Genomic DNA, 22,336 nt, shown 5'->3' with positions numbered 1-22,336 from the left:
CTTGGGCAACAGACCATCTCGCTTAGGCGAGGGTGACTCGCCCAGGCGAGAATCCATGCGTGCCTCGAGTGTGTTGGTTGTACATCTCGCGCAGGCGGGATTTGTTGTTTAGGCAATGATGTGTCTCGCTCAGGCGAGAGCCTCTCGCCTAAGTGAGAATTCGAATAGCGTTTTAATGGAGGTTTACCACACAGCTCAAACGAGGGAGGGGAGTCTTGAGCGAAACGTGATCTCGCCCAGGCGAGTGTGACTCGCTTAAGCGAGGGTTCGTGGTTGGTTTCATGTATGATGCTCGCTCAGGCGAGGTAACTTAGCCTGAGCGGGATGAACTGGAATGCTTAGGCGAGAGATGGATGTTTAAGCCCAGAGGTGGATGGATGATAAGTTCAAAAGCAAAATGGTTGCAATATTGGATTGATTGGAGTTTGAGTGATGATGGGGGATCTACAATGTTCCTAAGATATCTCGATGGCGAGCTTGCTAGAGTTCCATGGGTCGTGGCCCGGAACGTATCTTTGAGTTGTGGCTCAGGATAGGGATAAGCACGTGGCATTCTATGGGTTGTGGCCCGGAATGACTTCCTTGAGTGGTGGCTCGGGATAGCGGATGAACACGAGGAACCTTGAGTTGTGGCCTGGGTTAGCGAGTGTGCTGGTGAAGTGTGCTGGTTGTGGCCTGTACCAATGGGTCCAGATGGATTGCCCTCCTCAGTGAGTCACTGACGAGTTTGGTAGTCCTGGGACGTTGCAGACTATGTTCGTATTTGGAAACTTCACCTGGCGTTGCGGTGTGTGATCCGTAGCATGGTTTCCGCACGTGCTCTATCGGTTGTGGCCGATAGGTGTAGCAGTAAGGCGCTTCGAGATACCTAATAGGAGATGTAGAAGACTGTTAACATGGTTGTAGCCATGTGAAAGAAATGGAACGAGGTCCCTGATGTACTTAATATACATGGTAGTGGCCATGTGGAGGGAAGGTAACGTGACTTCCATTAAGTGCATCAGTGCACATGGTGGTGGCCATGTGATGGAAATAGAGTAAGATTTTGTGGAAAGAGAAAAGATACTTGATATGGTTGTGGCCAAGCAGTATAAAGAAGAATTGTGTTGTTGTTATACTATTTGTACTGGTTAACATGTATATGCATATGTGATATATGTTTTATATGTTTTAACTATTAGCTCACCCTATCTACTTGTGTTTGGCAATGATCGTGTACGCGATACACGTGAGCAGGTGATGATGCAGGTGGAGCTAGTGAGGCTTAGCTGCGGAGATGGGCTGTTTATGGGGATTTTTATGTTCATGTTTTTGTCACTCTATTTTAACGTATGATGTAAAGGCCCATGGCCTACTTGACTAAACTCACACTTTTGTATGTCTGGACTTATTGGTGGTTTTAATGAAGTTTTTACTTTTCCCGTGTTTTGGGGAAATGAGGCATTATTAATGAATGAGTTTTTACATAAATGATGCTGATGTAATATTTTGTTTTATTTTTTATTAAATCTGTAATATCTGGTCGGGATGTTACAATAGTGACCATCAAACTTTGGAATAGCTGGTTGGACAAATTTTTCAGAAGTAGTAGACATATCTAAGCTTTGAGATATATTCTTTTTCTCAAACTCACTCATGCACTTTGGTTGCGTTGGTTTCTCTTTCCTCACACTTTGCGCAAATTCTCTTCACACTCTATCTTTATCTCACAAGTGCATGCCACACTCCCCTCACACTTTGTTGTTTTCACTCTTTTCTCACATTGTATCAGGCCCCGTACGGAGCTCTGATACCAATTGTTATAAACGGGAAATAATATATTGTATGATGAAGGAATCAATTGTTTATTGATTGAATGACAATGACTTATATAGCCTACAACATAATCGTACATAACTGTGCATAGTAAACTGCTCCACGTAATATGGCAACAACCCATATATTGTGGTACCAAATCAGATAACAAGAAACGAATCCTAGAAATCAAGATTTATTCAAAAGACTGTTAAAAACAACTTACGACTTAAACTGACTCAAGCTATATTTTAAACTTAACACTAATGATTCAATAAATGTAATAACTAACCTAACGGAAATGGGTGTATCGTTCTGTTGGCTCCTGAAAGCTCTAAAACGAACATCACAACGGGGGATTTGGCTAGAGTCTTGAATTGGGGTGAAGAGAAAAACAGAGAAATAAGGAAGAATAGGAGCGAAGGGAAGAGGTTAGAACCGTCGTTGGTGGTGTGGATTGGCACAACACAGGAACCATGATGGAAGATGGGGAAGATGAAGTTACGTGTTAATTTGATTTGATTTTTTTTTTTGGGTCAGTATTTTAATTTTTGAAAATAATTTTTTAATAACTAAATTTTAATAATTTTTCTTATAATATGAGATGATATTTTTTAAGTAATTATTTATTTATTTATATTTTCTCATGTTTTTATATATCAAAAACTAATTAAAAGAATCTAATGTTATAAAACGAAATTGTCAAAGTTTTAGTTTTAGGGTCCTAGTGTTTACAAAATAAGAAAAGAAATAATGAATAAGTAAATGAAAATGATCTTGATAATGATAAAAGATACATGAAACAAAATAAATAAAAATGTTTTTTAAGTATGAGTAAAAGGGATAAAAATTAGATATTAGGTTTAACCCATTCCAGTTTCTTTCTTTTTGAAACCCATAGTTTGATATTTGCATATGATATTGTCCTATTATGATTTGCACCTCACATTTATTAAGCACACCCTCTGGTATTAGCACCTTTTGTCTAATGCTTGTACCCCTGCTTCGATATTGATACCCTGCTTCATGATTTTCATTTGGACTTTATGTTTTACACATTGAACTGTTTCTCTCTTTTATATATATTTTTTTATTGAAATTATTAATTATCATGTCATTTTTACATTGAGGTGATTGAGAACTGAATGTATGGTTAATTATACTCAAATCAGTATAAATTATTATGTAAATTCCTTATTTCCTTTATTTTTTTAATTAATGCTTCTAGTAACACACTTAATTAATATAATTAAAAAAATATATTTTTTTAAAAATAAACATCAAGACAAATTTTTTTAAAGCACCAATTCAACATAAATCTTGATGTTCCTTGCTTATTTTCAAGTTCCGTTTTTAGCATTATATTCTAATTACTCTGGAGTTCAACCCTTATGACAATGAATTAAGCCTTTTTTTTTACCATTTTGAGTTTATTTTGGACGCTGCCATAACCTTGTTTTTTATTTTCTTTTTCCTGCTTGAAATATCACATTTTAGAAAGAAGCCTTAAATGTGTAAGTGGTTCTTATAAGTGAGATTTCATATGCGATGACTCTTTTGAAAAAGAATCACAAAATAAATATGATATTAAGATATGAGTTCAATATACACATAAGAGATTGAAATCACTTTTCGTTTAAAATTATAAGATGAGCTTTTACTTTTAGGGTTAAATATGTTTTTGGTCTCTTAACTTTAAGTGAAAATTGAAATTATTCACTCTTCGAAATTTTAAACCAATTTAGTTCTTATATCTAGAAATGCGTGAATTTAGTAATTTTAACAAAATTTTGTTAAGTTTATTTGATGTTTTAAACATGTTCCTCAACTAACATTGATAATATTTGAGTTGTTTACATTGTTTGAACACATTTTCGAAAATGTTAACCGAAAAGGGACCAAAAACATATTTAATCCTTATTTTTTATATAATGTTCAGTTTTTTTAACTCCATGTAACGTGAGACATAAACTTATACTTGAATGTTCCAATAATCTTCCCGGTGTTGGATTTCTCAACGATGTGCTCATCAAATATGATGTTTTGATATATGAGATTCAATAAAGAAAACAAAATCCCAGTACATGTAAAAGGAAATAGTGCAAGAATATGTGTATAAAAAGGTCAAATGGTAGGATAAATGTATGTACAATAGAAGCGAGATATGGAACTTAACATTTCGATTTCAAAATCTACACTCATTTTGTTTTGAAAACATCCTTTCTTGCACCGATGAGTTAGTAGTTCAGAAAGAATATGATCTAGTGAAGACCTTCTTCCATGCTTTCAAACTCAGGGATCGAACCTTGGTTAAAGCTAAAGAGGGTTTGAAATGTTTTTGAGGAAAACCTGATTCTGATTTCTCTAATACAACATTGTGTTCTTGGTTCCAAAACCTAGCATCTTTTCTTTTGCTTTTCACCGTTTCTAGCACATCATATTTGTTGCAAATTCCCCACACAGTCACCTTTTGTTGATAGTAATCCACATTCACAGAGTATATGCCTGCATAAATATTATTTATACAATAAATAAATTTAAGATGTAATGAGCAATTTGATATGAAAAGATAATACAGGATAGATTATTAAGTGTGTTTGATGTTTAAATTTGATGTAAATCTCCATAAAAGTGATGGTGAACAACACAACACAATTTCTGAGTCCATAAATTCACAATGTATATACTAAATTGAAAGAAGATATAAATGCAATTCATGCAATAAAAGGAAGAAATCCTTGGTGTGTTTGGATGAGACAATTCAAAATGGCGATTCATTTATTTGGAGAATTTGAAATTCTTTGCAATGAAATGTTTTGTTTGGATAGAGAAACTAAAAATAATTTAAAATGCATGCATTTTTTTTTGAAGTGTTTCAATTAGCTAAATTAGAAGAAATTCAAATACCCTAAAAAAATGTGGAATTTGAAATCCTTCTCACTCAATCTCACACTCTGGATTCAACCACAAATAGACCTGGCAAACCCGACAACCATGACAAGTTGGGTTGGCCAGATGATCTAGACAAATCGAACCGACTTGACGACACAAACGGGTCGAGCAGGCTCGACGACCCAAATGGATCAGGTGGACCCAAGGACCCAGATGGATCAGATGGGTCCGACGACCCAGACAGTTATCGAGCCCTACGACCCAGACAAACAAGGTGACTTAATGACACATAAGGGTCAGACGGGCTTGACAACTCAAATAGGTTGGTCAAGCCTGACAACCCATAACCAAGACGAGTCAGCGGGTTCGATGGCCCAAGCAAGACAGGCGAGCCCGACGACCCACACGGGTTTGGCGAGCCAAACGTCCTAGAGGTGTCGGGCGGGCCTGACGATCCAAATGTGTCGAGCAGGCCCAACAACCCGACTGACTCGTTGACCCGACAAGCTTGACCGACCCGTTTCCAAATTTATATAAACTTAAAACATAATTAAGCCTAAAATAAATATTGATAAAATGAAATTTCATCTCACAAGAAATTCAATTATGTTATCCAAACAAGAAATTGAAATGTAAGATATTTTAATTTCTTTATCCAAACAAGTTATTTAGAAAATGAAAGAAATTTAATTGCAAACAATTTAAATACAATGCATTTTAATTTCTCAATATTGTTGAAATGTTTCATCCAAACACAAGGTGAGAATTTTCTTTGATTAGTAGAAACAACAAATTGGCAATTGGTCATAGCCCACAGCCCATTGGACCCAAAATTCAAAGTTGTAAAGCTTTGAAAACCCATCTCGAATTGGATATTAGTTCCGGACCTCCACAATTACTAACTTCACCCCAACTACATTAAGAAGAAAACACCATTTGCTACTACACTACACTACAATTGTCATTATCACAGTTACAGTCGCTGCAGAGGAAAAAAAAAACTTGTTCTAGAAAACTCTTTTAGAAAAATAGTGGATAAAAAAAACAGACAATTATTTTAAGAATGATGAATGCATATAAATGTTCGAAATGAAGCTAAGACAAAAAAAAAAGGGTGAAAGACCTTTAAGATTGGAGAAGGTTTTCTTTATTTTCTTCTCACATCCATAGGAATACAATGGAACCATCATTTCAACATACTGTGCCTCTACACTGTTGTTGTAAGCTGGGACAATTTGCATGTTGGCCATCTTCACTTGCTTCAGTTGTTATCTATAATGAATCAATGACTGTGCAAGCCTTATATAAAGTCTCATGCATCAACTTTAACTAAACTCATAATCCATTTATCAGATTCTATTCAAAACAAACACTTTTTCTTTCTCTTTTTCTTTCTTTTAGAATTGAGAGGTTGTTACTACTAAGAGGGGTAATTAATTAGGGTTTGATTAAGGAAATTGAAATCATGGTTTGAATGAGGTGTGACTGACATGGATGAGTGCAAAGTTGTGTCAGCAAGGGTGTGTTGGTTAAACAAAAGTAGATGCATTGCATTCAGCTTTTGTTGTTGGAAATTGGAAATTCTTGGACTCTGCTTCGCACGTGGGATGTTTTCCTTACCAAAGAAGGCACTCACAGAATTTGAATACTTCCAAATTATTCAATTTCATACTATTCTTTTCACTATTTCTTTAATCAACCTACAATTTACTTTCCTTTTCTTATCTTCCAACTTTTTCATCATTTTTTCTGGAAATTAAATTAATTAGTTTTCAATCCTATTTGTAATTTTTTGTAATTATATAATAAATGAAAATGGATTAAGTGGTTTATGTTTTGAATATTAAAGTCGTCCATTTTTAATTTATTATTGATTAAAACAATAAAAAAGAATTACTAAATATAATTTACTCTTCGCAACATTACCCAAGAGTTTTAATTAGTATGGTAATTAGAGACCCTGACCTTAATTTAAAGGATGTGATAATTGTTGGTACCTTATCAGTTTAAATTATGCATAAAGGACACTTAAAGCATAAACCCATGTTAATTAATTCCATGCACATGCAATTGTCGCTTCATTTGTGATGAAGCACACATACATATAAACCAAAACACTTTTGTTGCAAACATAATAAAGCATTGCATATGCATATGCTTGCCTTAATTTTAAATCGTAATATTAATTAGGGTTTGCCTAACTGCTTTTATTATTGAGTTAGATGGCTTACATAAAATTCAGAAATTTTATTATTATTGAATATACATACAATATATTGTTCATTTTATTCTTCAATTAAATTTAAAATTTTCTTTTAATAATTTATATTCCAGAATTAAGATATTGTCTTCATGCATGAGTCACATTTAATCTTCTCACTATATATCAAATATAGTTTAATTCGGGTATCTTTCGGTCCTTCACATCTCTTAAGCAGAGGTACTTACAATGACACTCTGATATGTAAGTCACTAAAGTGTCAAAGATTGTAAATATAATAATAAATGAAGACTATATCACACCTTATGAATAATGTTCCTTATTTATAGTATTTTCATGGACATATTACTTGCACGACCCTAGATTAAGTACAATAAACATTTGTTTAAGTTCACACTCATTTAAGTTTGCATCCTATCTAAATTCACATTTGAAAAGAAAAAATTTTCGGATAAATAATTTTGTGACTTTATTTTCGATAAAAATCACATAAAGTCATATTTAACTTTATATTTGGTTACATTTTATTATATATATATATATATATATATTGTATAAATAGATAGACATAAATAATATATGAATAAAATAAAATAACAAGTTCATCTTCTAACATATTTTTTATATCTATCATATCATCTTATATCTCTCATATTTTTATAATCTCTAAAAATTTTTAACACTCATAATATTTTATATTATAATTATATGACCCCTAATATTTTATATTGGAACGTGACTCTTAAAATTGTATAATGTCAAGTTTGGTCTGGATTGATCTAGGATTTTCTTATCTCACATTAATCTTAATATGGTGACAACTATCTTCATTATCTTAAACATTACATACCATTCGACACATAAATAAACCAAGATCATCTTAGAAAAATCACTAATTACCCAACTTTACATTGTATACTCACAATTTATAAAATAAGTTTAATTTATTTTATTAATATTGTATTAGAGTTTATTTTAACGAGATTTTAAAAAAATTATCATATTATCTAATTTTGAACTTTTATCAAACAACTACATATATTTCTCAGTTTTATGTAACTTTTTTTTCTCGAATGCTAATTAATTAAAATTTAAGGTGGTATTTTTTCTTTCTTTCATAAAGCATCGAGATAAATATGACTTTATATAAACCATTAAATTCTTCATTAATAAGCCAAATGAATGGTTAACACACCGATGAAGAAATAAAAAATAATAATAAATTGTTAAAAAATAGTTATTATATAGAATACAATCAGTTTAATATTTTAAAATAAATATAAACATATAGTAATATGAACACATTGAATGTTTAGTAAGAATACTTTATTTGACTCCTTTCCGTAATTGTTGATTTTAATGTGCTCGTTTCCAGAGATTTTATTTGACTCGTCTCATTATTTATCTTTTGCTCTTTCTAATTTGAGAGGATAAATATTTTATTTTTAAAAAATTGAAATATCTTATGATTATTTAAATATTTTCTTTTTGAAAGAAATCATAATTTTGTTGGTAATTAAATTATTTAAAATTAAAACAATCGAAGTTATATTTATAAAATAATAATTTAAGATTCTTTTTATTTTTAAATTTTTGTTTCTTTTTATCTTTGTATTTCCCTTTTAGAATAATTTCAGTCATAATAAGATTACTTTAATTGAGATAGAAATATTAATTAAAATTATCTTTGGTCAATCAATTGGAGGAAATTTTTGGGTCGACATGGATTGAAAAATTAGAAAAATAATCTAGCTATGTTGTAGAAATAGTTTTAATAACAATCATGATCGACATTAATTAAAAAAGTGCATTCAATTTTTTATAATAAAAAATAATAAAATTATTACTATTATAATTAATATATATAAATTTTAAGTGGTTTTTATTTATTTTATATTTTTTTATAAATAATCATTTTATTTAAAATAAATAGTTACATTTAAAAATAAATATGGTTAATGAAGAAAGGAAAATATTACTAATGTTAATTGAAAAAATTTGACAAATTTAAACAAAAAAATCTCAATAAACTAAAAATATTACTTATATTGAAAATTTTAAATGTATTAATAATTATTTAATATTTAAATAGTTATTTTATATTTAATCTTAAGGAAAATATTTTATTTACATAAAAATAAAAAATTTAATAAATATAAATTACTTTATATAAAATATCTTGAAAAAAAGAAAATAATTAAAATGAGATCATTAAATTTAAATTTAACTTATTGCTGAACAAAATGAAATATTTAATGTAAATGTAAGAGAAAAAGATAGATTTCTTCTGAAAATTTCTCTCCAACTTATTCCGTGATCCCACATAACATAACTAAACTTAATTGATGATCTCAACATAATTAGACAATTTTTCTTTGTTCAAATTCCATCACACATTTTTCATAACCAGAATCGCCCTCGTCCTTTTTTATAATCTCCTTTAATTAATTTATCTCTATCATAGTAGTTCTGTTTTAATAAATAATTCGAGAAATATTAGTAATATATTTATTAGTAATATATGATGGAATATATATATATATATATATATATATATATATATATATATATTAAAAGTTTGAATATCGATAAAAAAAAAGTGTTAAATGTGCGACACGAGATGCATTATTTTTGTGGAAACACAGATTCTATTGTTAGCACCCTCGACTAATTGTTAACACAATTTAATAATTTTCATTACAAATTAATCATATGTTACGATAATTGAGTTTTATTTACTTTAAAAAGTTAATTTCTTATGATATTATTTAAGAAAAAAAAGCTGAACTATCTTAAAAAATTGACTTGTACACTTGAGACTAGATACATTATAGATAAGTCTAATAAATAATAGAAAATAGATTTTAAATGATTTTAATAATTCAATCACACAAAATGAAATTAATTTGTAAAATAAATTTATATATATATATATATATATATATATATATATATATATATATATATATATAATATAATATGTAAATTCGTCATTAATTTCTAATCAATGCGGAAATATATAGCATTGCATTCCTCCTCACATAAATATAACATTGTGAATCACACCACCACCTTTTTTAACTAAGGATGGAATGCAAAATGGGTAAATTATAAAGATGTTAAAATGGATAACCCAGATCAGTTTGACTCGACCCACTACAGGTTGATTGTTTAGTGAATTAATTCAACCCGACTCACTTATTAGCGAGTCAAAAAAATTTGAACCTGACTCGACCCACCACAGGTTAGTGGGTTAAACAGATTGGCTTCCAGATTCACTTAATTAAAAAACTATATTTTTTAATTTTCTTTTTAGTCAAAACTAAATTATAATTACAATTAAAATCTAAATAAACTTCAATACAATCCAAATACAAACTAAAATAAAAAAGATATCAAATTATTTATGTGTTTGCTAAAAAAATAACCTAACCTGATTCAAAGGCAAGACTCAACTTAACAAAAAAACACTTGTGTGACCCTTTATTTATGGATTGGTGAGCCAACCAACTCGGGTGAGCCGGGTAAAAAATAAACCTATATTGAAATTTATAAAAAAATTTCAAACTAACCCGACTCGAATCTGTGGTGACCGGGTTAGCTCGCGGGTTCTAACCCATTTGGACAGCTCTAATAAATTATATGTTTTTTTTTTAAATATTCGGAAACTATTTAATTTATAAAAAATTATACACTCTGTTTTTGACTTGTTTCCATTATTGGGTCTCTTGAGTTTATCTCTTCCACTTTTGAGAATCCAAAGATCTGTCGTGGTTTCAACGTTCCTACCTTTGCCATATATGATCCCAATGAAAACACAGTTAATCTCACCACGTGGATTGTATATATAATTATGTTAAATATTTAATTTTCTTTTACTTTGTATAAATTTTATTTCAATAAGAAAAACTTTATCGTCTCAAAATACCTCTCGTATCAAGTTTCAACAAATAATTATTAGGTATTAAATTTTAACTTCCAAATAAATTTTCATATTTTTTATTCAATTCTGATTAATATTTTTTTTCATGGAATATTTAAAAATTTTATATTTCTTTAATTGTTTTTCTATTAATTATAACAAATTATTCCATCTTGTTTACTTATTTTTAGGTGTTTTCCATCATTACTTAAAAGTGATAGAGGAATGGTCTTTGTTACTATTATTAATAAAATCTATCAAACTCATTTTAATTAATAACAATTATTCATTATTTCAATTAACGACAATACTAATTTTATATTAATCCAGCAACCTTATAAGTAAAATGATGATGTTACATAAATAAATAAATAAGTAAGATATGAGTAATTTAATACTTATTTTATGTTTGAAATCTAAGTGTCAGTCTAAGTCTCACATTGATTAAAAATGAGAAAGTAGAGCATTACATAAGGGTAAAAACCCATAAATTCGTCTTAAGATTTTGAGTTGAGAGTGACGTCAATACCTTAGGTGGTTAGACTCAGGTCTCATTGGTATTTCTTCTCGCCGGTAAAACTCCCTTTAAAAGATTTAAATATTCAAGAGAGAAAAATTGAATAAAAACTCAATTAAAAATAATGAATTTATTAAGAATTTAAACTTTATTAGGCTTCATAATTATTAAAAAATGGGAACTACATCTACCTATATATTGGAAAATTAATTTTATTTTCAATTAATAAAATCTCAAAATAAAGACAATAATGAAAATATTATAATAGTTACATAAAGTGTATTATTAAAAATATGTATGACTTGAGTGAAGACAGAAATAGTATAGTCCGCATACTTTTAGTGGAACATATTTAATAATATAAAACATAATAATTATATTCTTCTGAGAGCACATGGAGAATTTCTGTCTCGTTAGGTTTCTGTAGTTGGAGAAATTATTAGCTAGATACAATTCATCACATCATTTCCAAATTATTGTTTAACATGTGTAATTTTTATTTCTTCATCAAATTCCTCGTGCAATAAAATAAAACATAAATTTTGAACAATTTATACACTTTGTTTCATAATTGAAGGAAGGAGAATGTAGAACAATGAAAATTTTGGTCTTACATTTGGTAGCAAACAAGTTGGAGAAAACAATTCGAACAGAAATCTACTTCTAAATTATATACTTGATCTATCAAGAAAATAAAATATAATGAGTGAATAAAAAGTTGAAGTATAATATGGTGCGATTACAATTCATCGAATAATAATTACTAGTATATGAGAACGTGTATATTCCTTTTTGAAAAAAATATTTACAATATTTTTATTTATTTTTTTGGACAAAAAATATGAGTGTGTATTTTTTTTACCTTGGATTCACCTGATAAAATAAAATTGATAATACAATATTAATCGATATTAATAAATAACAATTTATCTTAAATAAATAATAACAATAATAATGAAGTATCTTATCCGATATACCAAATATAAATTGATGTTACCAAGAATGTCATGTTCAAGTTAAGAAATAGCTTAGTACAATGCTAGTTGTAATATAACTTGATGCAATTGTCGAGTTTACAATGTAATTGTTTATGTTGATTTAGAAAGAAATGAAGGAAAGAAATAAAGAAGAAGATGGTGTCCGTTCCCTCAATAACCATGTATGAAAGTGAAAAGCCCCATTCATAGATAAAAAGACCATCACCCAGTTAAGAAAAATCACCATGAAAATTGGGTCAAGCAGCACAAAAATTATTCACAATGACAATGTTTGAACATCCAACACCTCCATCACGAGTCACAAGGAAAATTAATATTACCAACGATAAACTCCTTTTTTGATAATCTAAATCGTGAGTTTGACTTTGATATCAATTGATATATTGAACGCTTATCATTAGGTTAAAAACTATAATTGATAGTCAAAATTTAATTCTTTTTACTTTAAATCATAACATTTCAAACACCAATTGATAAGTCACAAGAAAAATTGATGTTACCGATAATAAACTCCCCTTGTTGGGAATTGAATCAAAGAATGTGACCTTGATTCCAAATAATGTATTGAATGTTTATCATTAGATAAAAAACTATAATTAATAGTCAAAATTTAATTTTTTTTATTTAAAATCATAACATTTCAAATAGTACAAATTTGATTATAACTTGATACACCGTAAGATAATTAATCTCATTCACATCATTCTTTTCTCGATCTACGTGTTCATAAAATTTGAAGAGAATGTTAATGAAAATAAAATGCCGAAGAGACGGTGTAGCCTAAACTTTGTTTGTTACTTTCACCACACATTTTGATTCTCACTATATTAACAAAATCACCTAGAAAAATTTAAGTTCTAATAAGTTGAGTAGCAGCGGATAGAGTAAGTTAAAAGTCCTCAAACAAATTCTTCGACCTTTAAGTAACAAAGATATTTCCTTAATTTCTTATATAGAGTGATTTCAAATAATTTAAGATAATATCATTAATTGCATATTCTCAATTTTTAATGTGACAAAAAAATGTAACAGAATAAGCCAGTAACAAAATTTAAATAGAGACTCTTTAATTAAAAAAAAAATAGTTTTAAGATTATTTTATTAAAAAAAAAATATTTTAACTTTATTATTATTTTATTTCTTATTAATATAAAGCATTTATTATTATTATTATTATTAATGTAACCTATGAAATGCAATTGTCATATCAAAATAAGTAAACAAATGTTCAACCTAGATTATTTTATATTGCATTTCTATAAATAATTTCCCATATTTCTTATTTTTGCGCAAAATTTGAAACTTAAAGTCCTATACCAATTTTTTTTTTTTAATAAAAAAATTCCTTTCACTCTTCTAACGTTATACCACTCACTTCCTCACTTATACTTCTTTTTCTCTCTATTCTCAACCCATCAAACACACTAATATATTAATAGTAATAAGTCAAATTTATAACATTCCTTTCTATTAACGCAAGGTCTTATTAATGTGGTTTATTGTATCATGTTGTCATTGTTCTCATTTTCAATAATCAGAAGTGCACAACAAAACAAAAGGAACTAAAAACTTGAACATACTCATATTTCACAACTTTTGTACAAGGATGATACCTGAGATTGATGTAATATAACAATAATAATATATCGTACATACATAAAAAAAGAAAGAACGATATATCATTAATCACTTATTATTGTATAATTTCAATTTTCTTGACACCACTCCCTGTTAAACCAAGTTCAGAAAAAAAAAATTTAACTGGGAAGAAACAACTCTGAGCATAGTTCAAAGTTCATGTAATGCAGCATGCATTAGGATTTTCATCACTGAAGAGTTGTGGGGGTGGTATTCGTTCAATGACATAGAGTGGAGGGTATTGGTAATAGTACATCATCCTCTTCAATCCTTCATCATCAATGTTGTTAGCAGCAACTACCACATTCTCTTCTTTTTTTGCTTCTTCCATGGCTTCTTCACCACCCTTTTGCTCCTTCTTCTCACCTTCACCACCCTCTTCTTTCTTTGCTTCCTCTGCTGGCTTCTCTTCTTCTTTCTTCTCCTCAGGTTTACTCTCTTCTGCACCACCTTTCTCTCCTTCTTTACTCTCTTCTTTCTTTTCTGGCTCTGCTTCTGGCTCTGGCTGGGGAACTATCTTGGCTTGCTTTTTGGTGCGTCTGTACACATAATCTACTAGCTTATTTGCATCCATGGTCCCTGTCACAAGAACCTTCCCTGTCGTAAACTCTGTCATTGCTGTTTGAACTCCTGCATCAATCAACACAACTTTTCACATTACTTACTAACACGAGAAAGATACAAACAAAGGACTATATGAACACACAAACACATTTACTCTATCATATGTATCACAAATCACTGTTATACCATAATGATTTCTAATTACTCAGAAGTATCCTTCTGTTGTTGTCTTTCTTTTCTTGTATCCTTTCTAAGATGATCTTGTCATCTACAAGGAAGGATCCAATATACCACTGAAGTATTTTGTCCTCTACTTTTAGCTCAAAGCCAAAAGGATAAGGTTAAGTGGGCAATTTGATTTTGAAGACATGATATGTACCACACGATTTGGTCATTAAGGAAGCAACTATGTTCTTCTTTCTTCTTTCTTTTTTTCTTTCACCTTTCCTTTGCCAATTACAACCAACGATGAAGCCATCATACTGAAAATTTTAAATCAAGAGAAAAATGGTACCTCTCATTTGTAGTATCTTTCTCTTGAGTTGATCAGCACAGGCCTCACAGTGCATGTTCACGTTTAGTTCCACAGTAACTGGTCCACTAACCTGGAACACCGACAATTCCCTTTGTTAATCATTTTTTTTTTTTCATATGCAATTTGTTTTGGACTGAACTAGGAAAAGGAAAGAATATTGTGATACCTGAGAATTGACCACTTCTGGTATAGGTTCTCCTTCTGCTTCAGGCATTGGAGATATAACACTGGCTCTTCTCTTTGTTTTCTTGGTGATTATGTTGCAGATCGCTTGAGGCTCCACTATACCCTTTATGGTCACTTCATTTTTAGCCATGTCAATTACCACTCCCTCAACTCCTGTGAGAAGATAAATACAAAAAGAAAACAATGAGTGAACACTTATGCCTTACATTTCGTGGCAAAGAGGGAAGAGTAAGCAACAGATTTGAACCTCTCATTTTCATAATATATCTCTCAATTTTCTTGGCACATCCCACACAATGCAAGTCCACAAATAGCACACATGGGGAAGGTGGTTTAGGCTCTTCCTTCTTCTCTTCTGCTGGCTTTTCTTCTGGTTTTTCTTCTGGTTTTTCTTCCTTCTTTTCCTCTGCTGGCTTTTCCTCTGGTCTGGCTTCAGCCACTGGTTGTTCCTACACAATAGAAAAAGAAGAAACCCACCTAATAAGTACTAGAAATAATGCAGACCCAGTTACAACACTATGAGCATAAGAAGAAACAAATAGAGTATCACTTGGAAATCATAATGCAACAGGAAGGTTAAATCACCTGTTTTGCTTCCTCACCCATTTTTCCTATGAATGGAGAGTGAAATGTCAATTATTATTCTGATTTTGGAGAAAAGTTGTTGGGCATGCAAAAGATGGAGAGGGTCTAACAAGTGTAGGGAAGAGAAGTGAGTGATATTATAGGGAGGAAAGAAGAGGGGGCAATGATAGATTGCTAGGGGGTTGATTTGCATATAAAGTTAAACCTGAGTGATTCCTTATCACATGCAGTGCCACTAACTGCAAAAGGAACCTCTTAGTTTAATATTTCTTTTCAATCTTCAAGGGTGTGAAGGTTGAAGGGGTGAATCAGTGGAGCAGGCTGAGCAGATTTATAGAAGGGGAGATTAATAGTTAGGCCAGGTTGAGAAGAGAGAGAGAAATAAAGAAACAGAAAGTGAGAGAAAGTGAACTTTGAAAAATACATAAAAAAAAATCATGATACTTCCATTATCCACCGACTGGTAGATTTTTCATGACACAGCGGTGAAGTGTCATTCTGTCAGACATGCATGGTATATGTGTAAGTGTAGGACCTCATAAGGACAACCTGGAGGACCTACCTGTGTGTGGATCTATATTACTTACCAAATTACTATGCATCACTTAAGCTAAAATAATTAACCATGTGAGCCTAAGATTCTTTATTTGCATTAAAGAACTCTACATGGAGTAAGCATCCACTCAGAAGGTTAGACAGAGGTGAATGTGGTACATTAATTAATTAACTTTGAGTAGTGTGTTAAAATAATGGAATTATATAAATAATCTTCAAAAGGGTGATGAAATTGATGATATTAAATACTTTCCTTCGAGTTATACATGAGTTTGACCATGCATGGATTACTGAGTTGATGAAAGAGTAGGTACCAATCAAATAAGCCAGATGTCGTGAATGGAGTCATCACAAATGCATTATGATTTCTAAAAAGTTAAAACAAAACTATTGCTGATACATTTGCATGTAAACAGATTAGAGCTTAAGCAACGCAATTCTCATTTTCATGAAATGTGATTGGGATGGATGACACATGGGGATGAGAGAATTTTGCGTGTAGAAAACTGGTATAAAAAGTTGATCTCCACGTGGACTTGTGAGTGATCTTTCTGGTTTCAATGACAAAGCATTTGTCTGTTACATATCCTTTTCATTTTCCTGCTTCCATAGGAGTTTGGATTGTGAAATTCATTTTTCTTCTTTATCTCTTCTTACCAATCAATCCTTTTTTTCCTCTATTACATGTGGTAACAAAATACTATGTACCAGAAAGTGATGGGCAAGATTTTCCATTGAGCATTAAAATTGTGTCCTCACCAACTCTGCTAACCTGTGAATGGTTAGGTTTGGTAATTTCCTGATCAATTATAGTCCTTTTTAAGGAAAGGTGAAAACCATCTTTTCTGAACTGAATGGTTCTCAACAGCTTAAAGGAAAAGTTTTTGACTTGATTATTGCTTACTCTTGGGACAAAGAAGAAAGAAGAGCTTCAGCTTACTATAGGTGTATGTAGCACCACGTGGAGATGACTCATCTTTGTGCACTAAAAAGGCTACTTTTACTCCACTATGGCTAATTTGCAAGAGATCTCAACCTCAAAATCAGAAAGATTAATAAATTCCACCAACCAACACACCTTGTAGCTGGTGCAAAGATAAGAAATGTCACGTCAAAATTCGACTGCAATGTAACCATTTCATATACACCGAGTTGACGTTACATGATTAACTTTCTCTCTTCGAACTAAACTAAAGGGGAAAAACAAACTTTTTTCATGTGGGTGGGTGTCTAAACGTTGAAAGAAGATGATTAAAGGATCCTAATCAAGGTATGACTACTTCTATTGTTAGCTTGGCCGGTTAAGAAGAATCTAGAGTTTGTTTAGCTTCATAAGTTAAGCTATTGTTTATATCCAACCACCTTTCTTTTATTGCCACAAAATAACTTATATTTATATATGTTACAAATCATAGTTGCATCATGGATTTATGATATGATTTTTGTGATTCTTGGCCTCTTGTCATTTGCTTAACAGAATATTTGCTTTATGGTCAACAGTTAGTCATATTGCAATGAAACTTTAAGCAAAGGGGAGAACTCCATGTGTCCACTCTGTTATGTTTTTTTACTTAAAAGAAACATTGTTTGCAGAATGACTAAGAAAACAACTGATTTAAGTGGACATCATGAATTGTGGCTATCAGATTTGACTCAATGAATTCTGAAAATTTTAATTTCCTTTATTTTTCTATCACAGTTTAAACTAATAGGTATATGATTAGTAAATAATCTGTCTAGCTATATCCATATCAGAAACCTATACCATTGAGATATTTGATTATAGTTTACAAATTTTTTATACATCACAGCAATAAAAGTTAGGTCTGTGTCATTATATTACCAAACAACCTAGAACATGAAATATACCTACTAACATATGAATGTTGGCCCCGCAAAGCATCCAGATATCTGCTACTGCTGGTTCTCTCAAGGATATTTACTTCCTTTTCGTTTTACTTATTTTCTCTCTTCAGTTTTCGGCATGTGAACTTTGAATTGCTTTTGAAGCAAGATCATATGATCAGAAATCTCAACTATCCAAACCAAGGTGAGGTACAAATCATTGAGCAATGTATGATTGAAGACATGGTACTAACATTTCATATTAATACACAAGAAGTGTAAAAACCATTATCGAAGAATCCATTAGAAAATGCAAGCATTATTGAAAATTGGCAGCTAATTTGTTAGTTGTTTACAATACACTCACTGCCAACCCAACAAAAAGCATAAGATACGAGGTAGTCAAGATACTTCAGAACATTATACTGTTTCATGTATGAAGGAATGAATCGGTTAGATTCATAAGATTTTCATAATGGTTTTGGTGAGTTACTTTTAACATGAATACAATTTCAAAAGTAGAGACTAAAAATCGAAGACACTGTCTGAGTAATGAGTACAGCAGTTTGTGATCTGACAGGAATGAGGAAACAGGACTTTTGTTGTGTTAGAGTACATTCAATATGGTCTACATTTCAAGAATGTCTCACCTTGATATGTCTTGACTGGGGGCAAAAAGAATCCATGAGTCAAATTGATGTATGAATGCAGTGAACGTGTATGTGAGGGCACGTGGATGTGGGTCACAGCTTTTCTACAAACACTTCAGTGGGCATAACTAACTCCTTTACATTATTTGACCTAAAATGCAACTTCTTTACAAGGAAATATCTGTATCCTCCTCCATGGAAGAAACCTTCAATGTGTGCAGCAATTATATAATGAACTAAAATTGTACTTAACAAATCAGAGTAATCGCGGTTAATTGGTGGACTTACAAGATAAGATTCGCATCCATTTGGTCTTATTAGTTAATATGAAACTTCCGATGCTTCTGATTTCAATTCTAAACAACATTCCAGGTACATGTTGGTAAAATGCAAAGTCTTCATGTCCCATTTAGTTTCTTTCTTCATTTTCTTCACATTTTTCACATGCAGATTTAAATTTTTGGTCTTCTGAATGTAAAGTATTCTTCTTTCATGTATGCATATCATCTGCTGTCTGCTACCTCTTTTTTTAGTAATTTGCAATCATTATATCTATTTATAATATAAAAGTTGAAGTCAGCAGTGGCATAGACAATTTAGCAGCTTAATCCTGATCGTATCCACTTTTCATATATTATGAGATTGAAAGTTGTTCACTTACTCCCTCTCTAATTGCCTTTAGGGTTAGATTATTGCAGGTTCAGTTTATGGCTTTTGAGTAACAGAACATATTCGTTCACAAAAGGAAAAAGAATGACATCAATTGTCACCGAGAGTCATACAAAAAAAGACCAAACAACCTAGATTATTTCGATCATCATCTCCAATGCAACTATGATAACATATCATCAACAAAAAGATAATTTACACTTTCTCAGAGATTATCTTCTAAGAATATAAAGTGTCACCAAGAACCTATGTATTAACTTTTCCTATCGGTACAAATTGAGCATGTATTATCTGCAAATATAAGATGTTTAATACATGATTAGTGATAATATAACTCCAAAATGGAGTGTTAAAGTTGATGTGAGATGTGAATTTGTGATGTAATAGGTTTCATTATTGCACTGCTTTCAATCACTGTTTGTGGGTAAAGGAGCCTTACAACATTATTTCTTTTAACAATTTTGCCCTGTTAATAGCCATTAACGATTTGTATTCAATTCAGTACAAATATTATATTTTAAGCAAGTTATTAGAATTTCAGTACAATGTGATCCATGTATATAAAAAAAATCACTGCATCACAATACTGTTTCAAGCATTATTGGCAATTATTACTACGAGAAATTTATATATTTTTTTTTACAGATTCTTATTAGCGAATCCAAACTATTCTCAACACCTTCCCCTTTGTTCTCTTCTTATTTTTCTCTTTCAACTTCAGTCAATATGGCTTTCCCTAGATCCAGGGAATGACATTTCATGACTTTAGACATATCTGTTCTTTTGATAAATTTATTGTACAAAATTCAAAATTTTCTTTTCCTTCCCTTCATATTTATCCACAAACATCATAGAATGAGTAGTACCAGCAGTATGTAGCACAGTTTTTATCATTAATTGAACTTTGAAGTTGCATGCTTGTTAGTAGACTAAGGATTAATCATAATTGCTGAAATGCATAGGTTATATTTTCTTTTTTTTACTATTCTTTGTCATAACAGGACAAAAAAAAGAAAAAAGAAAGGACCGGACACGAAGAAGATTTAATTCAATCCAGATTCAAGTGCTTAGGACAACAGGTATTGTCTTGGTAACTTACATGCTGACGACATCTATTGTTTATGCGTATCAAAGATGATGGATTAAGTTTTGGAAACGCGGTTAGATCATAATATTACTATGCATCTAAATGTTTGACCAGGATAATAACTAAACTAAATGTTAGACGATTAATCTTTACTTATATTTGTCCCTTTATTTTTATTGGTTCAATGCTGTAGTATGAGTTTTATTTTTAAAATTATGTACTTTTGTATAAGGATTGAAACACCCTAAATGTTTTATTATTTTAATATATATATATATATATATATATATATATATTATTGATTAAAATTTTATATATATATATATATATATATGATGTATACAATATAATTAAAGTAACTAAATAAGCTTGCAAAGGTAAAAATCCACAAAAGAGTAATCCCAACCACCAAAGCCACTTTAATGCCAAATTAACCATGCAGGGAAAAGAAATATACTACTGAGAACTGGGAGGCTAATAGAAAGCCATAGTTGAGAGTTGCAAGCAAATTAACCATTTCTGAAATATGAGTTATCATATAAGAGATTAATCTCACTTTTAATATAAAATCTTAAAGACTTATTTTTGCTTCAAATGATGAATTTGATGAAAACTAAATGGATGAATTTAAGGGATAGAAAGGAGGAATTGTTTTAAGAGATATAGAAGTGAAAATGAAGAAATTTAAAAGAGAAATTTGTGAATGATTCAATAAATGTCATAGATAAAGAAAATGTTTATAAATTAAAGTGTAAGATCACAAATTTGCCCTAAAATGGTTTAAATTGATGTAAAATAAAATGTAATTAATTAAAATTAAATTAAAATATAATTAGATGATTACTTTTTAAGTAAAAATAATTAATAAATTTAATTAATTGAAAGTATAATGTCATTTCTTGAATTAATCAAGTGACCAAAGACACCATCACCAAAAGCACTATTGTCAACCCATAAGCACCGACAACAATACAGGTCGACCACAATATTTTTTTTATTTTATCAACAATAACAAATATGAATAAATGGAAACAATAGTGTTGTTCCAACCCTCATAAAAGACACATAAAGGTTGAAAGTGAAAATAAGAACTTATTACAAAAATATCTTTTCGAGGAAATCTCACTATAGCTAGAATCATGTCTATGTTCTCAACCCACAAAACTTATCAAACTAAAATTTGGGTTTATACTCAAAATTCATCTACACAAAAGTAATCCTAGGATGATATAGCCAAAATCTGGGAAAGAATTGGTTGAAAATAATTTTATTAAAAATTTCAAGAAAAAAGTTACTTAAAATTGTTGATGATAGAGAATTTTTAGTACAATCGTTAATGAGCAGTGAAAAAACAAAGTTTCAAAACAAAAAAGTAACATCAACCCATATTCTTTTATGAATCAACGTCCCGTTAATATAGACATATTCAATTTTTTATTATAATCTTAAATTATTCAATTACAAAAGAAAAACATCTATATAATAAAAATAATCAATTACCGGCACACCAAATACTAGTGCAAAAACTATCAAAACTAATTACAAGAACAAAAAGATAAAAAAAGATATTGTCTAATAATACGTGATAGATTATAAAAAAAAAAAAATTCCTATAACATGATCCATGAATTTTGAACACTTCTTTTCCAAACAAGAATTAACTTATGACACTTTCACA

The 22,336-nt window shown here is 30.3% G+C and overlaps 2 protein-coding genes across 2 annotated transcripts; both read right to left on the bottom strand.

Annotated features, from left to right (window-relative positions):
* Positions 1-3,941: 3,941 nt before the first annotated feature.
* Positions 3,942-5,969, bottom strand: LOC114195562 (Heavy metal transport/detoxification superfamily protein). Its single transcript, XM_028086070.2, has 2 exons — positions 5,810-5,969; positions 3,942-4,299 (listed from the first exon to the last, which is right to left on the bottom strand). Exons 1-2 carry the CDS (start codon positions 5,934-5,936, stop codon positions 4,040-4,042), a joined length of 387 nt encoding a protein of 128 aa, XP_027941871.1. The 5' UTR covers positions 5,937-5,969; the 3' UTR covers positions 3,942-4,039.
* A 7,934-nt stretch (positions 5,970-13,903) lies between these two features.
* On the bottom strand, positions 13,904-16,220 carry LOC114193446 (Heavy metal transport/detoxification superfamily protein). The gene is made up of 5 exons (XM_028083251.2): positions 15,853-16,220; positions 15,515-15,716; positions 15,248-15,420; positions 15,061-15,151; positions 13,904-14,612 (listed from the first exon to the last, which is right to left on the bottom strand). Exons 1-5 carry the CDS (start codon positions 15,871-15,873, stop codon positions 14,140-14,142), a joined length of 960 nt encoding a protein of 319 aa, XP_027939052.1. The 5' UTR covers positions 15,874-16,220; the 3' UTR covers positions 13,904-14,139.
* Positions 16,221-22,336: the final 6,116 nt, after the last annotated feature.

The sequence above is a fragment of the Vigna unguiculata genome, chromosome 8 (assembly GCF_037176805.1).
Source record: "Vigna unguiculata cultivar grain cowpea cultivar isolate G323 ecotype 2 chromosome 8, ASM3717680v1, whole genome shotgun sequence".
Taxonomy (NCBI): Eukaryota; Viridiplantae; Streptophyta; class Magnoliopsida; order Fabales; family Fabaceae; genus Vigna; species Vigna unguiculata.
This window is presented reverse-complemented; position numbering and strand designations above follow the sequence as displayed.

Coding starts and splice junctions, on each gene's coding strand:
- LOC114193446 (XM_028083251.2), bottom strand. CDS start 15,873: ATGGGTGAGGAAGCAAAACAG. Junction 15,152..15,247: donor CAGAAGTGGTCAATTCTCAG/GTATCACAATAT, acceptor TCGGTGTTCCAG/GTTAGTGGACCAGTTACTGT. Junction 14,613..15,060: donor AAAGATACTACAAATGAGAG/GTACCATTTTTC, acceptor TGATTGATGCAG/GAGTTCAAACAGCAATGACA.
- LOC114195562 (XM_028086070.2), bottom strand. CDS start 5,936: ATGGCCAACATGCAAATTGTCCCAGCTTACAACAACAGTGTAGAGGCA. Junction 4,300..5,809: donor AACCTTCTCCAATCTTAAAG/GTCTTTCACCCT, acceptor ATATTTATGCAG/GCATATACTCTGTGAATGTG.